This window comes from Xiphophorus couchianus, chromosome 21 (genome assembly GCF_001444195.1).
Source record: "Xiphophorus couchianus chromosome 21, X_couchianus-1.0, whole genome shotgun sequence".
Lineage (NCBI taxonomy): Eukaryota > Metazoa > Chordata > Actinopteri > Cyprinodontiformes > Poeciliidae > Xiphophorus > Xiphophorus couchianus.
In genome coordinates, this window is record NC_040248.1 from 10,081,915 (window position 1) to 10,097,892 (window position 15,978).

The following is a 15,978-nucleotide window of genomic DNA, read 5'->3' on the forward strand; positions in this document are numbered from 1 at the left end:
TCGCTGGCTGGTCCATCTAGCAAATCCTATTCAGTCAAACAGAACAAATCAAAAATGTCTCAACTGCTGTTTGTTTAAATTGCCTGACTCCCATATAGAGAGAATACAGAGACTTTACACTTTATGAGAAGCCAAGCTTTGACATGTGTCCATAAGAACACGTTAAAGCTTTGGTCAAAACAGGGTGTTCCACTTGACATCTTCTCACTTGCACCAGCTAAAATTTGTTTATTTCCCACAGATTGAGATCTCTCAAGCAGCAAATCACTGTGTCGTTGACATCTATGTATTCCTGTGATCGCTAAATCTAATTCACACCAAATGTTGACTATTACTCAACCTCTCATTTTGTAGTACAATATTCAGTTTAATCAAGAAATGAATGTTTTCCAGCAGTGAATCAGAGATGTTTTCTTTCTGGGGGCAAGGGGAGTTTTCTGGTTGTCATTAGATATGCAGCCAAACCCTTTCAGAGAGAAATGAACACGTAGAGACAGATTTTCTTTTCCCATTCTTCCTTGCGTTACAGCTCAAAATAGGAAATTAAGGGAGATGCATAGTGAGGGCTACCAAACCAGATATCAGAGAGGGTGTATGTTTATTTTTGAGACTGGAAATACAGTGCCATAGACAGCTTTCAGAAAGTCTTCAATAAAGTAAAACTGTAAAATTGAACAAGTTGCAGTTGAACAATTTTGCAAATTTTATTGAGGTGGTTTTACAGACTATTTGCGCAATTTAAGCCAAGCTCAGTTTCAATACATTGCAAGGACTAGACATTTTATTAATTCACAGTATTAGTGCAAAGGTAGAATACAGGCTTTATCTGTTTAAAAGTTACACTGCATCACATTCTGTCCCAAACCAATGGTTACGCACAAACAAAATGCATCTGAGCATCTCAAACTTGTACTGTGCTATAAAATGATCAGGTCAGTGGAAATGATATTTTACCAGGTTTACCTTGATAATCTGTATGCCATTAAATTAGAAAAAGACAACCAACTCAAGATCTAGTCATAAAGTCTCAAAATCAATAATGGAAATAGATCTGGTGAATTAAATCCACTTATGGTAATTCTACAAGTAAGTGTCGGCTCACTGAAGGCAAGAGTAAAACACTGTTGACAGAGGACATCTTAGGTTTACACAGGTATAATCCATTTCTCTAACTGGCAGTATTCTTTACAAAAATAAAAGTCTACAGAATTTTAGGACTTAAATATGACAAAATGGCTTAAGATGGGTCTTTTTTTCAAAGTTTGCAAATTGATTGGGATTGTAAAAAAAAAAAAAAGCCAAAACAAAAAAAATTATAAAACGCTTAAACAGGACTATAAAAATACTGGCATTATTAAGAACATAATCCATGTCTTCCTTGTTACATTTTCACTTGATCAAAGAGCAAGTAGCTGCCAGTGGCTTTAATAGAACCTATTGGCTTTGTATGCTTTCAAATATTTAAACTGCAAAACTATCACAATGGAACTGCAAGAACATGGACACACAGATCATGCCGTGCATGCTCCACAGAATGGAAACAAAAATAAATAAATAAATAAATCACCTTGATGTATGTAGAATTAAATGCAGGTGTGTAATTTTCAAAATCAGCAGTAATCAGAACTACAGTACAACAGCATGCATTTCAACCTGAGTTTGTCCAGAAATACAGATTAGTGTGGAAAAATAACAAATAGATAACCAACTTCTATTAGTGAGTTTTAAAATTGTTCATTTGGAAAAATGAACCACTACTAAGTAATTATCTAGCTCCCTCTCCTGGTCACTGCTGACATGTCATAGGAAGCTACAGTTCATCCCTAAAAAAAATAAAATATCCACTGTGTAAATAATATTATAGATGCTGCAAAACCTTAAAACATTACAGTATATGTATCACTTAACACACACTCAAAGCTTGTTTGCTTTTCACAATTCCAAACTTCTACATTACATGAATCCTTTACCACACCACCTAAAATTGGCAACAAGTGTGTTAAATATCTGAATGGACAAAATTCTATTAGCATACTTTTTCAAAGTGTATAACAGAACATGGCTGTTTTTCCTTTTCTAAATCTTAAATCAGTGTCTTCTTACTGTAAACAAATATTTCATAGTAGTTATTAAAACTCTTGGGCTCAATATGTAATCAGTAACCGTTATGTAAATACACCCTATAAATAAACACAGCAACATCCATACAATCACTGCTATTCAAAAAAATTAAAAATAATAACAGAATCCACACAGTCACAGAAACATGACAAACAAACCTGAGCAGCTGAAGCAAAAACAAGCCTTCTACATTTCATTGTTCATGCAATGTTAGAACTTTTGGGCTCATTTTTGTATTCTATTTATTGAAGGTTGTTTGATCGATCTGTATTTTGGGACTGATCATCATGGCTTGTGGCCTTGTTCCACCAAGAATGTGATGTAGAAATCCTGCTTGGCTCCTAGTCTCAGTTGGTAGTCTCAAAAAACATGAAATCCTGTTGTTAACGAGAACAAGAAGAAAGTGTTAATGAAGCCAAAACTAAAACTGGTATTCATGTAACACTTATTGGGTGGAAATGTATCATAAAACGGCTTGGAATACATTTACTGAATGGAAATCGACAGTTAGTCAATAAATCATATTTTACCTTTATTTTATTGTATATGCAGCTCATTATTATTAGTTTGATCCAGGTGCTGACTCAACTTTTAAGTCTGGTCCACAAAACACAGTTGCAGTGAAGAATTTGGGGAGGTCACTCCAAAAGATTAATAGTAACCAGCTTTATCTATTCAAAAGTCAATTTCAATGCGAGTTTGGGATAGTGATACTAAACTGTATCCAATGCTTAACTCTAGATCTTGATTTTATGTAAAACTAAAAACATTAAACCAGAGTATAACGTGACCATGTAATGAAAGGCTAAAGGCCTAAAATGAAGCCCTCAATCCAAAGTCAACACCTTCAAGCTCATCTGAACTTTGCAGGTGCCAAAAGGGAAACCAATGCCTTATTTTTATGGATAGATGAGACAATATTTGACAAGATATGTTTGGAAGAGTGAGAGGTGAGATTTTCCAACCAATAAACATTGTTTCAAATGTCAATCAGAGTGTTGGTAGCATTATGCTGTTAGGTTCTTTTGCTGCAATCAGTGCTGGCACAAAATTGAAGGAATTATGAGTAAGAAGGACTTCATCTCTATCCCTCTCTATATGAATTGAAGCACACACCAAATCTGGGTTTAGAGTGGATAAAATAGAATAATAGTGAGCTTTCGGAAAGCCAAGCCCTACTGGAAATTTGCAAACTACCCTCAACAGTAAAGTCCATGTTAGAAAAGTAGCCGAAATATCCCGCCGATTCTGTCTTGTTACACCTTTAGACAACCAAAATTACAAGATTGCATTTTTTAAAGCCAGAATCATGCTAGCAGCTTGCTGAAGACTAAAGAAAGCCTGTGGTCAACTTGCCTCAGGATATTTACTTAAATACTTAATTGGGCGTATGTAAACAATTGACCCTGTGTGGGGAAGAAAACAATCCCTAAATTCAACCATGTGTAAGAAAAATAATCAAATAAATCATCAAACCCCCAAATTAAAATGGCATTCCTGGTCTTTGTAGGTCAATGTAAACATTTCATTCAAACTGTACCTCAAACAGTCTTGGATTTAATGTCACTGAGTTCGTTTTAGGTCATAAATAATACTAAATGTAGCCTCAGTGGTAATCTAATTAGAAGCTCCATGAAGATCCTGACTACCAGCAACAAGTTACATTCCCAATGAGAGCAGGGTCAAACGAGGCTATGGTGTCTCCAGCAGCCGCACTTATAGAGATTCTTGCTTGCAAATTACAACGTGAGAATCCCCAAACTGCATCCTTTACAAGATCTTGACATTACAGGTCATCATCACATTTCAGGCTGATTTACTGCTATAAGTACATACGAAAAATGTTTTTATGCTGCACTTACAATGAGAAAACATGCGCCGATCATTACAGCTTTCATCCTCACATCCAGATCCATGGGAAACTGGATGCCGAAGTTGTCAGCGTCTGTGAATGCCTCCCGTAGCAGTCCTGTCCACTGTTTGCTGATTTTTCCAATCTTGCTGACTTCGTCCATTGTCAAAATCTGCGATAAAAAGCATCCAGGACATAGAAAAGGAGTATGTTGAATTAGGATAAGGATCAGTGAGCAGTTTATATTTATGTATTTCGTTACTCATGGCCAAAGGAATGTCTTTATTTCTGTAAAGTCTTCAAAGACCTGAGGGAGAAATCATGGCCATAAAACATGTTTCATTTTCCCATTCTCAGGGTCTTGTAAAACGTCTACATCACTGACCCCGATCCCCCTTCACGGCTCAGTCTAATAAAACTATGCGAACCACAGGACAAAAGCCAGATTGTACTGAAATGTGAGTGTGTCCTGTTCCTCACTGCAAACTCCCTGACATTTGTTAAAGGGAAAAGCTGTTAGACTGTTATGACATTTAAATAAAGAGCCCCACCTCGAAGTCAACATCAGGAAGGCAGCTCCAGCCACAGAAGGGCCCATGGATCTTCAGTACAGGTTCATTGTGTTCATTTGCTACGATAAATTTAGGAGACAATGGATGCCACTGCTGTATCACGTAGCCCACTGTGTTACCGGGCGGAGCCTGCACCTCCAGCTGTAAGAGGCAGAGAAATGTGACTGGTATTTACACACCCTAAACCACCACGCTTTCAAAATACATGCAAAACAGAATCAACAAATATTGTGTCATGCATAAGGATCATTAACCTTGAACGTTTTGACATGATGCCACAAAAGTAAACCTATTTGATTAGAATTTTATTTAAGAGTTCTTAAATAAAATTTATTTATGCAGGTTGTCGTCCTGCTTGAAGATAAACTTACTCCTGAGTCTCAAGTCTTTTAAAGCCACTTTTTGCTTTGTGTTTAGCTGCATCCATCTTCCCATCAATTCTGACCAGCTTTCCTGTCCAAGCTGAAGAACAACATCCCCACACCATGGTGCTGGCACCACTGCTTTACCATGGAATGGTGAGATTAGGATGTTGTGTGGCTATAGATATCTTACCACACATAGTGTTTTGCAAGGTCAGAATGTTTGTTTTTGGCCTCATCTGACCTAAGCACCTACTTCCACATGTTTAATGTGTCCTGTTGAGAAGATTTTGCTGGCTTTACCGTCAGAACTGTATTTTTTGTCCCTTGTCAATAAATTTGTACAGGTGCAAAATTATGATTTGTCCTATCAACAGATTTTCCCATCAGAGTTGTGGCTCTCTGCAGTGATCACTGGCCTCTTCGCTGTTTTAAAGCTCTCCATGCTCAACCTGTGCATTGAACCGAACAAACAAACCTTGGTAGGTTTGGGTGGCATTTTATTTAGGGACATAGAAGTAAAATGTCCTTTGAAACTTTTATCATTTTATTATCATAATTTTTTTTTAAAGCATGCATCATTTTTCTTCTACTCCACATTAGCCTGCTACTTTCTATGGGTCTGCCGCATAAAGTCCTAACAAAATTAATGTAATAATGAAAGTAACGTGCCAAGTATAAAAAATGGGGCTGAATACTTGTGAAAAGAAGTGTAAATAACATCTGAATGCTCCCATTTGATTTCTAAGATCCAATTCGTGACCAGGTGATTGAACTCACTTCTTGTAAACAGCATGGGAAGAAGCAAGACATGCACTTCAGCGGCCTGGTGACGCTGATGATCTCCTGGCCAAAGTTGTCAAGGACATGGATGTTAAAGGGCCGCAGGGGGCCGCAGCACTGCCGGCTCAGACAGTCATTCTCCTCGACGGCGTAGAACACATTCTGACCCATGGCGTTTCGCACCTCATACTTGTTATTGCTTTCAAAACCGACTAGGGCTGTGTGAATTGAAGCATACAACATTAGCTGTTGTTGCGGCAAAAGAAAAGGAAAATACTCATGCTATATACTGTACCTTCAACAACCTCAACCTTCTGTTTGATGAGGAGCTGATCCACCTGGAAAACCACATATAAGTATTTCTTTTTTTTTTATGCAACCAATAAAAATAGAAACAAAGAAGGGAGGCTGTTGGGAGGTGTTTTAGACATTATGTGACAGGGTTAACAAGGCTTGGACAAATGAGACAATGCATGAAGTGATACCAAAGGTGTATGGTGACAGATCATGTGACACACAGGTGTAGTTCATTTCATAAACATGCAACTTCTGAAGGTCACTGGTTGCACCAGAAACGTTTTAGGTGCATGTATTCAAAGTTTAAATCTATGCATGTATTCACCCTTTTAGCAAGAGGGATGAATACATGCATATTTTTAAGTTATTGTTATTATTACATAAAGATATTTCTTTATTTCACTTCACCAACTTAGAATATTTTGTGCAGATGTATTATCTAGAAATTAGATTAAATAAAGACATTTAAATTCATGTTGTATTGTAACAAAAATAAACAAAAATGCCAAGAGGGGTGATTACTTGCGCAAGGCACTGTGAACATACTTTTAACTTTTTCAGTGCATATCAAGGTGCACTTTAAGGGGAACATGCTCTTACAGTTGTCAGGTACTCTAATCCTGGGGGACACCCTGGTATTCCTGGGCTGGGCACCGCGTACATGTTCATGTCTTCAGAATGCCGGGAGACCTGTTGATGTGCAAGAAACTGTTTAAAACAGCAAACTGGCGCCATCTTGTGATAATTTAGGTCACAGTCATAAACAAATGCTGAACCATCGCAGTTGAGGAAATTCAGACAGTGTCTTTGCTTCTTTAAAAAAAGAAAAAGAAAAAAAAGTTAATATAAAATATAAAAAAGAAATGAGGACGTGTGTTTTCCCTCAAGTCATCGGTGTCGCCCGGGGGATCTCAGTGCTACAGGGGTCTTCGTGCTGGTGGGCGACACAGACATTCCTGGTTATATCTGGAAGTGAAAAGCTTCCAGATATAACTCGGCGGCGTGGGAAATCCTCTTACTTGCTTTAGTTTACACGCGAACAACAGACTTAAACGCGAACCCCCACAATAGGCACGCCAGCCGTGTCCCTCCTTTGTGGAGGTTGCATCAATGGAGATCGCGGCGACGGGTCGTGTTATGCATGTTTTACTCCTAACGTCTCGTCAGTTGGAGAGAATCGAGCGCACACCGACGTCTCATCTGCCCACCTCTTCATTGAAACACTCGCGCAAAGCTTTCCGTAAGACTACTTTTCCCACGCGTGTCGCCCACAGCTTGAAACTCCACATTAAAACCGAGAAATAAAACGCGAGAAAAATAAATACTCACCGATGTTTGACGTGCTACTTCCAATAATAACGGGTCACTCAGAATGGAAGCAAAGCTGTGGAATAAACCTCTAATCTGATTGGACGACGTCACAGCACTTCCTACTCTCCTGCGCCAATGGGAATATAGCACAGTAGCTCTGCGAACAGAAGCAAGTAGAAGCGACTAGAGCGGAAATAAATAGAGAACACGAAGGTGTTGAAAGCTGGGAGTTTTAATGCAGGAAATCCTTAAATAATAATAACAACATACATCTATCAAGTGTTTCATCTGTTTTTCTACCTTATTATCAACTCAGAGATAAAGTTTGGGTCAACAATAGAGACTGAGAATTTATCCTTTGGCCACTCTTGGAGTCAAAGTTGATTCCTAATGTATATAACTATATTTACATAAACACAACTAAATTTCAGCATAGTGAGAGAGCATTTTTTTATATATATATTTGTTTGTTGTAACAAAACATGACATTTTAAAACCGATAAAATTAATAAGAGTAAAAATAAGTGTGGTAGATCAGAGAGGGTAGGGGGGGGCAAGATCATCTAAAGATTTAAAAACAAATAAAGAAGTTTGAAAATGAACTTTAAAATGGACAGGCAAGCATTGCAGAGAGGATAAAATTGGAGGGACATGCACTCTTCTTTGTATTCCAGTTAAAACATGTGCAGCAGTATGGACTGAAAGGATTGTAAAGATGATTTAATAAATCCAAGGTACAAGTACCAGTAACTACAGCACAAACCAGTCCGCTTGTTACAAAGGCATGGATTACTACTTTTAATTCATCTTTCGACAAGATATTTTTTTTAAGCATTTATTAAATTTGTCAAAGTGAAAAATTTAGAAGCAGATTTCTGGTTAGTGGGATAAACATTCAGCATTAGGTGTTTTTGCCATATCTGAGGGTTCCATAGCTTACTCCAAATTTTGAAGGATGTTTACAGTGTCAGGAGGAGCTTATGCTGAAATTTGTCAACCTAAAAATCAAGTTCTTCCATGAGTTACTCCCGTGCAATGGCCATCTGGTCATTTGCATGGTGAAGAAAACCATTCACTGTGTCCTTACAAATCAGAATTCCAGATTTTTGGTGTGGATTTATTTATCGTGTTACTTAACTGAATGAAGAATAATAATATGAACGATGACCCCTGACCTTTCTCTCAGTGCTTTAATATTACAGTCCACATAATAAATGTGGTGTCTTCTATGTGATTATATAGAGCAGGGGTGTCAAACTCAATTTCACCAAGGGCCTCTTCAGCATATTGGCCACCCTCAATGGGCCACATTGACGGTATAAATCAGGAATGCCCAAGTGCAGTCCTCCAGACTGCAACTTTTAGATGCGTCCCTGCTAAAACATACCCCAGACAAAACGTTGACTTCCCTCATTAGCAGCAACTCAGTTCTGTAGACGCCTATGAATGAGTCAATGATCCAGGTGTGTTAGAGAAAGAACGCATCTAAAGTTCCAGAGTGATAGGTCAGGAAAACTAGACTTGGGCAACCTTAGCATAAACATATGAAAATACAATGTTAAAAATAAACTAAACAACACCTCATATTGTTAAATAACTGATTTTATGTATTCAAGTTTTAAATATTACATTTGAGTTTGCATGGATATAAAATTACTGCTCAGTTTAAAAATATGCTCAGTATTTTTAAACTGCTCAGCTAAACTTCGCTCTTTAGCTTGTTAGCTTGTCAATGTTTCAGTTTTATTCGCTGGGAAAATTAATAATCAGCTTGAGGTGACTCTGCTGCACTCTAGTGGCGAGAAGCCGTAATGTTGGCTGGTAACAATCGGGAAGGCATTATGGGAGATGTAGTTTGTAGTCAATTCGTGCTCAAAACCTATTTTAAGTCAATCAATGGGGCTGTAAAACGGCGGTGGGGGGAGAGGGCCACATAAAATGACGTAGCGGGCCGCATGTGGCCCGCGGGCCTTGAGTTTGATACATGTGATATAGAGGCTTCTAAGCCTTTAAATATTATTTTTGAGCAAAAAAAAAATCATCATATAAAGATGTAGATGGCTCTTAATGATGGATTAATTTTGATGTGGTAAAAGTTTAATATCTTAATCTCCTGCAGGGATCTGAACACAGTCCTACTTACAATAAATCACCCAGACAAGGGTGTACAGAAAATGGATGGATGGATGGATGGATGGATGGATTCTGTCTGCAGTTATAGTGTTTTCCTGAGGTTGAGATGGGAGCAGTAGTGGAGAAGCGGAACCTTTATTTGGGGGGCGTTGCTTCCGGGTTGGTTTTAGGGCGGACTTCCTGTTAGCCTCAGACGCAAATGTGAATGCTAAAAGCAGGACTTCCGTCTTGATTGTTGAATTTTATTTCATTATTCTTAATGTTAGTACACAGTGAAAACACACGAAAACTACTCTGTAAGATGTTTACCTCTTATTTTATCAGGAAATAACGCCGCGTTGCGGTTCCTGTGCACCAGTAGACGTTTAGATTAGCAGGATGCCAACCCGTCCTGGGGAAGTCCCGCGGGTTTAGGTGATTAGAAGACCTTACTCCTGTTTTTAGTAGTTTTTTTCTAGGTTTGTTTGAATAATATTCAGTGCAAGTTGCTTGTTGACTCATAAAGTAGTTCAGATCATGAGTAAAGCCCAGCCAAAGTTAAAGGTAGAGAAACTATTCTTTCTTCATGAAGTGTGGGAATTCAGAAGTTAAAGTTGAAACAATGCCATGTTACATTTAATATTTTATGTAAGTCATGTTGTTCTGTTTTGGATCATTATTAAGTTAAAATCAGTGTACATTTTGTTGTTCATGCCAGCTAATATACATCTAAATGCAGTAAAACTAAAAACAGTTGCTTTATCCTGTTTAATACACTGTACCTTGTTTGTTCTCATCCAAGTGATGGGATAGTAAAGTGAAAAAGGTAATGTATGAAGTTACTTGTTAATAGTCAGAAAAGTTAATGAGGTTTATAAAACAAAGGTAATTTAAATTATCAATATTGTACACTGTAAAAAGGTTGTTGGTTAACAAATGAAACAGACAATCTGAAAATCAGCGGTTCTGTCATCATTACTGAATCTTATTTTATTATTCTTTAGATTGTGATTGGCCAGTTGAATGGATTCTAACAGCCTTTATTGCTCACACCTGATATGCGTTTGTTGTGGATGATGAGATGCTACAGCTCACAGAGAGCTGAGAGGACATGGTGTACTGGTAAAAAATAGAAGTATTTGGAAAATGTAGGTGGTCATAATCAAAATTGTCATCACAATTTTCCACAATGGCATTGCATTTTCAAATGTTCTTTATATGCAATACCACTGTATTGTATGATATTGCATTTAAAGCTAATAAGTTGCTTGCAAAGTTCACTGATAATACATTATTTCAAGCTTGCAATGTTGCATATTAATTTATTAAAAGCATAAAGTAAGTTGTTTGATTGCACTAGAGTAGGAGAGTTGAATAATAGAATATTCTGCACAAAACCTTATTTTTTCTTCCAAATGATATCAAAGCACAAACACAAAAAACTCTAAATTTGCACTATGGCACTTTGCATCCACTAGAGTGCAGTGTTGAGCTAAAGGCACAGGGTAACTTTGGCCAAATGCTGGAGTTACCCCTTTAGTTGCAAAGGGCTGCACTCAACCATACTCAGCGCGCACACAGATGCACACGAATGCACTTGCTGCCGCTTAATAAATTGTGCGCCGTTGTTGGGTTGAGTATCCTTATTTGCGAATACAAATTACCTGATTTTCTCAAGGGCTACTGATTTTTTTCAAGCAACGCTAATGAGAACAAATGATGACTCGCATGCAGATCTGCTGACACTTCAGGTGCAAATGCCTAAAAATGTGTTTTAATTGATTGGTTTTATGGCCATCGCTTATAGTGGCCTTGTGTGGGTAAAGCAATAGACAACTTTGGTGTTTTAAAACTGTAAAATAAAAATGTTTAATGTATTGGGACTCAGACGGACATGTTTCTTTAGCATATCAACTGCTCACAGAGAAACAAAACACATGTTCTTCATCAGTGTGATCAAAACAAAGTGATGCAATGACTGTGAAATAGTCGCTCTCATCTGAATAAACAGACTGGACAGTCAGGGGTCTTTGAAAGACAGTCAGATTGACTTACTGACTCCCACAGCCCACTTACTCCCACTGGGGTAAAGCCTTTGGATAATATGCATGTGTGTACCAATCATAGAGGCTTTGCACTTGACATTCCTACCTATTCTAAGATTCCTTTTCTTCTTCTCTGCTCTTATTTTTTTGTGTAAAGGTACTGCTCTTTATACGCTTGGGTAATCTTTCGTGCACTCCTAACGAGGTTGTCAGATTGGCCGCATAATGAGGAGCCTAAAGATGAATGTAAAAATACCCCCATTACACCACTTTCATCCTCTTGTTCATTAGGTTAGCATATAAGGTTACAGTGCATCTAGCCCCTATGTTGTACATGGAAAATTGAGTGTGTCACTGAAGGGGCAGCTTAACCTTGAAACGATTTTGATCTTCAGTGTAGGTATAATTTATTTTTCTTATGGAATTTTGGTGACTGACAGAGGTTTTCTTGAAGTATTCATACCCTAGTTTAAAAATATTCCAATTAATCATTTATATTTTTTATTCCCCCCAAAAAACCCGGCTTTTGTTCCATCTTTGTCTCTCCACCTCTACCCATCCCTCGCCTCCCTCTGTCTCTTCATTTCTCTCATTTCTGCACCCCTGTCAAGTGCTTTGTTTGCTCTGACTTTCCATGTGGTTATCTGAGCGCAGACAGTATGCCTCGCCCTGGCACAGGACCTCAGTTTCCAAGGCAACTTTATAATTGTTTTGGATGCGTTCCAGACGCCACTGGATACCAAGGCATTATTGATGTCAAAAGAAACATGTATGAAATGAGGAGATGTGGAGGTGTCCATATGGTTCCGTACACAGCCATGCAAAGCCATTTAACGCTTTTCTCTTTTTTCCTTTTTTTTTGCAATGGGAGTTTTTGTGACATCGCTGAATAGATCCCACATGTGCCGCATGATATTTCATAATTTTGATCTCTCCGTATCACAAAAGGAGATAATAGCATGTGAAGTGAGCCGCTGAACTGTGCAATATTTCTCCTATTCATGTCATTAAGTCATTGTCACAGTATGTTCTGCCAACCTTACTGAATACAATGTGTCTATTATGCTTCTTTAGCCCAAAAAATAGGAAGCGAAAATAAGAATTTGGTCCATCTGAGCTCAAGTCCATGGCAACAAAAAGGTTGGAACTGTGCTGCTACTGGCTTTAATTCACCACAAGCAGGCTTTGTTTTGACAGGAGAGGCTGTTTGGTTGTCACCATAACCATATTGCGACTCCACAACCCACCCTTCTTCTTGCACACCAACATATGCACAACATCACTGAAGCTCTTAGCCACGAATTGTGGTCATTAAAATAACATATATTGTCAACAGCAACGAGATGAACCTAATCGCTCCGGCTAAATTACCAATCTACAAATGTCTCTCATAAGTTGCTCAGGGAAACTCTTGGAAACAGTATTTTTTCATGTTTAATTGTGTAACTAAAATAAGGCCCTGACTGATCTTTTTTCCCTTTTTCTCCCCTTCTGATCTCTAGCCTCCCCTCCCTCGGCTTAATTTATGACCTGTGAGGAGGAACCCAGGGAGTGAGAAGTGAGTGAGACTGGTTTGAAAGCCGTGAATAGGGAAGGGGGCAACAGGCCCTCCAAATAACACAAAAGAGGCAACTACAGCTGTTTGGAGGCAACACAAGCCTCCGCAAGACACTGTCTTCTTCTAGACCTACACCCGTGCTGCCTTTGCAAGCAGCATGCTTGTGTTTGAAAGCTGTAACTTCACTTCTTGTAGGTGAGAACCAATACATTTTGAAGTTCAAATGTGTGGAAAGAGAAAAGTATCTGCATGAAAACATTTTCTGCCTGAAAAGAGTGAAAAATCATGTTGTGGCAACACTGTACCTGTGGCAACAAAGTAAAAAAAAATCTGCTTTATTAAAACAATTTTTTAATAGTTTTAGAACATTGATGCTTATCTTACCCTATACAAAGTTTAGGGTAAGAAATGAGTTTGATGTTTTCAATTCAATACTGTCGGGAAGTTTGGGTCAACTGAAGTTCATCTTCCACTGCATAACTTGGAAGTGCTTTTTGAAAGTCTGTGTCTTTCTGTTTGACTTTGTTTACAGTGGCTTGCAAAGTATTCATACTTATTGAACTTGTCACATTTTGTAAAATTATAACCAGAAACTATGAGGCATTTTGTTGAGATCTCATGTAATAGACCAAGACAGAGGCATAATTAACTGGGAGAAAACTGACACATGGTATTAAGACTATAGTAACTCTTATGTGTTTTTTTACAAATAAGCTAAAAGTGTATTTAGTCTCTCAATTCGATACTTACTCATACTTTTCATTTCAGTATCAGTCTTTTGGGAGATGTTTCCACCAGCTGTGCACATCTAGATACATGTTTTGCATGTCCAATTGCAAAACAAGTCAACACATGAATATTTTCTGATGCAAGTCATTACAATGGAGCTTGGAGGTTGTTGCCAAACTAGAAGGTGAACCTTCACCACAGTCTCAAATCTTACATTTTATCCACCTTCACATAGAACCTGACCAGCTTCTGTCTTTGAGGAAGAATACTCCCTACAGCAGATGCTTTTTTTCTTAAAAAAGTTTACATTTCATTCGGCCAATTCACCTTCTTCCACATGCTGTGTCTCTGCTGTGTCTCTTACCTGCACAGTTTTTTTTTTTTAGAATACTTATTTAAATAGTTGTCCTGTCAACAGATTCCTTCATCTGAGCAGTGGGTCTATTAAATTCTTCCTGAGTTTCTGTGGATATCTTGCCTGCTTCTCTTATGAATGTTTACCTTGCCCAGTCCAGTCGGTCAGTTTTAGTTGATGTACATGTCTAAGTTTGGAGTTTTATCATACTCTTTCCACTTTGAGATGATGAATTAACAGGCACTCTGGAAAATATTGAAAGCTTATGATTTTATAATCTAACACTGCTTTAAACTGCTCCACAATTTTATTAATTGCATATCTGCTGTAGACCTTGGTCTCCATTTTGTGATTTATTCAAAATTGTTTTCTTACAATATTAAATAAGTGGACAATATTCTAGACTAGACTCTCAAATGGCAAAGAGAGTCTAGTCTTTTCTAGACTCTCTTTGCTAACTAGATGACTTCTGAAGGCAATTGGTGGAACTGAATTGTACTTGGTGACAATAGCAGAGGGGGCTGAAAAAAGTTATACATCACTGTTATGATCTTTATCTGTAAAAAAAAAAATGATCAAACCATGCATGATTTTTCTTAGGTTTAATTATTATCTATGACTTTGTTTTGTTCTATTTTTTAATAGACATGACAAAATATGAAAACCTTTAAAGGGCATCAATGCATTTGCAAGCTAGTTATGCAGCTATTAGTCTGCCATTATATTAACTTTTTATTGATAGATGTTTTACGTCTTTGTGCAAAGGTCAATCAAAATTACTTGGGTAGATGAAAATAATTAGTATGTTTTTGAATGCAAATCTCTGAAAAGAAAAACAAAACAAAAATAAAAACCTGAATAGTAAAATAAAGTCCTAATGTTAGAGGTTTCAGTTAGGCTTTTCCTCCTCATTCTGCTCTTTTCTCTCCTTTTCATCCATCCACACAGAGAGTATCCAGAGCCATCTGCAGGCCACGGTCCATCCCCAAAGACAGGGGATCACAAAGGTGTTATTTTTCAAAGCTGGCCCTGTCCGCCTCCTGCCGAGGGTGTGCGGCTGTGGTTCAAGGGAAGGTGGGAAACTTCTGAGGCCCTGTTCCCCGCTTGTAACCCCTCCCTGTCGCCCGCCTCCCCAGGGGCAGCCTTTTGAGGGTGTCATAACTGCGGCCTGTATAACACGGGTTACTGCTGACGGCGGTTGGTCACAGTTGATGAAGCCTTTAAAGCTGCTTCCTTTCTCATGGTTTCTGTTAAAATTGTGGAGAGCGGGACCCGCGGCTTGGCTCTCGGACAGTTGCAGCCGTAGGAATAGAGAGGATTTTGGGAGGATGGTAAAATCCTGCATTTTGACTTTCGATAAGTAGAGGGTGCTCCTGTTCCATGTTTGATGTTGTTCGGCACATTGCAGACCTACACTGCTACCCAATATCCCCACTCTTCAAAAAGAGGAAACAATGAAAGTATTATCTTCATTTTAAGGTAGTTTGTAAGTTACTAAAAAGGTCAGTCTTTTTCTTTCATTGTTGTCATATCAGCATGAATAAAAGCTTCAGTGAATTGTTTGAAATAAGCTTTAAGTGGACAGAGCTGCAAATCACGCAGCTGTTGCGGTGCCATCCTGTTGTTTTGCAGCATCTGGAGAGGCTGAACGCAAAGTAAAGTGGGACAGAAAGCCATGACAGTGTGGTGGTGATAGCATGAGTGGGGAAGCACTTGGTGCTCACCTCTTTCTCCAGAGAGCCCCCATGGACACAGGGTCCTGCTGGCACACAGTAAAACGTGATTGTAGAAAACACCCATCACACTGAGACCAATAAAGGGGAAAATCAGAGAGGCTTTTATTTTCAAATTTGGTTGCAGCAGCAGACGGGAAAGAAATGG

General features: G+C 38.3%; 1 protein-coding gene and 1 long non-coding RNA gene across 3 annotated transcripts; one reads left to right on the forward strand and one right to left on the reverse strand.

The window, feature by feature from the left end:
* Positions 1 to 581: 581 nt before the first annotated feature.
* Positions 582 to 7,403, reverse strand: LOC114137181 (phospholipid scramblase 1). 2 transcript variants are annotated; one of them, XM_028005799.1, is made up of 7 exons: positions 7,317 to 7,403; positions 6,588 to 6,677; positions 5,986 to 6,028; positions 5,688 to 5,908; positions 4,525 to 4,686; positions 3,984 to 4,145; positions 582 to 2,498 (listed from the first exon to the last, which is right to left on the reverse strand). In XM_028005799.1, exons 2-7 carry the CDS (start codon positions 6,654 to 6,656, stop codon positions 2,469 to 2,471), a joined length of 687 nt encoding a protein of 228 aa, XP_027861600.1. In that variant the 5' UTR covers positions 6,657 to 6,677; positions 7,317 to 7,403; the 3' UTR covers positions 582 to 2,468. The 2 variants fall into 2 exon arrangements, with proteins under 2 accessions (XP_027861600.1, XP_027861599.1); XM_028005798.1 differs by lacking the exon at positions 7,317 to 7,403 and adding an exon at positions 7,007 to 7,262.
* A 2,213-nt stretch (positions 7,404 to 9,616) lies between these two features.
* LOC114137182 (uncharacterized) lies at positions 9,617 to 15,664 on the forward strand. Its single transcript, XR_003593955.1, has 3 exons — positions 9,617 to 9,974; positions 12,958 to 13,208; positions 15,046 to 15,664. It is a non-coding gene; the product is annotated as an uncharacterized LOC114137182 (long non-coding RNA).
* Positions 15,665 to 15,978: the final 314 nt, after the last annotated feature.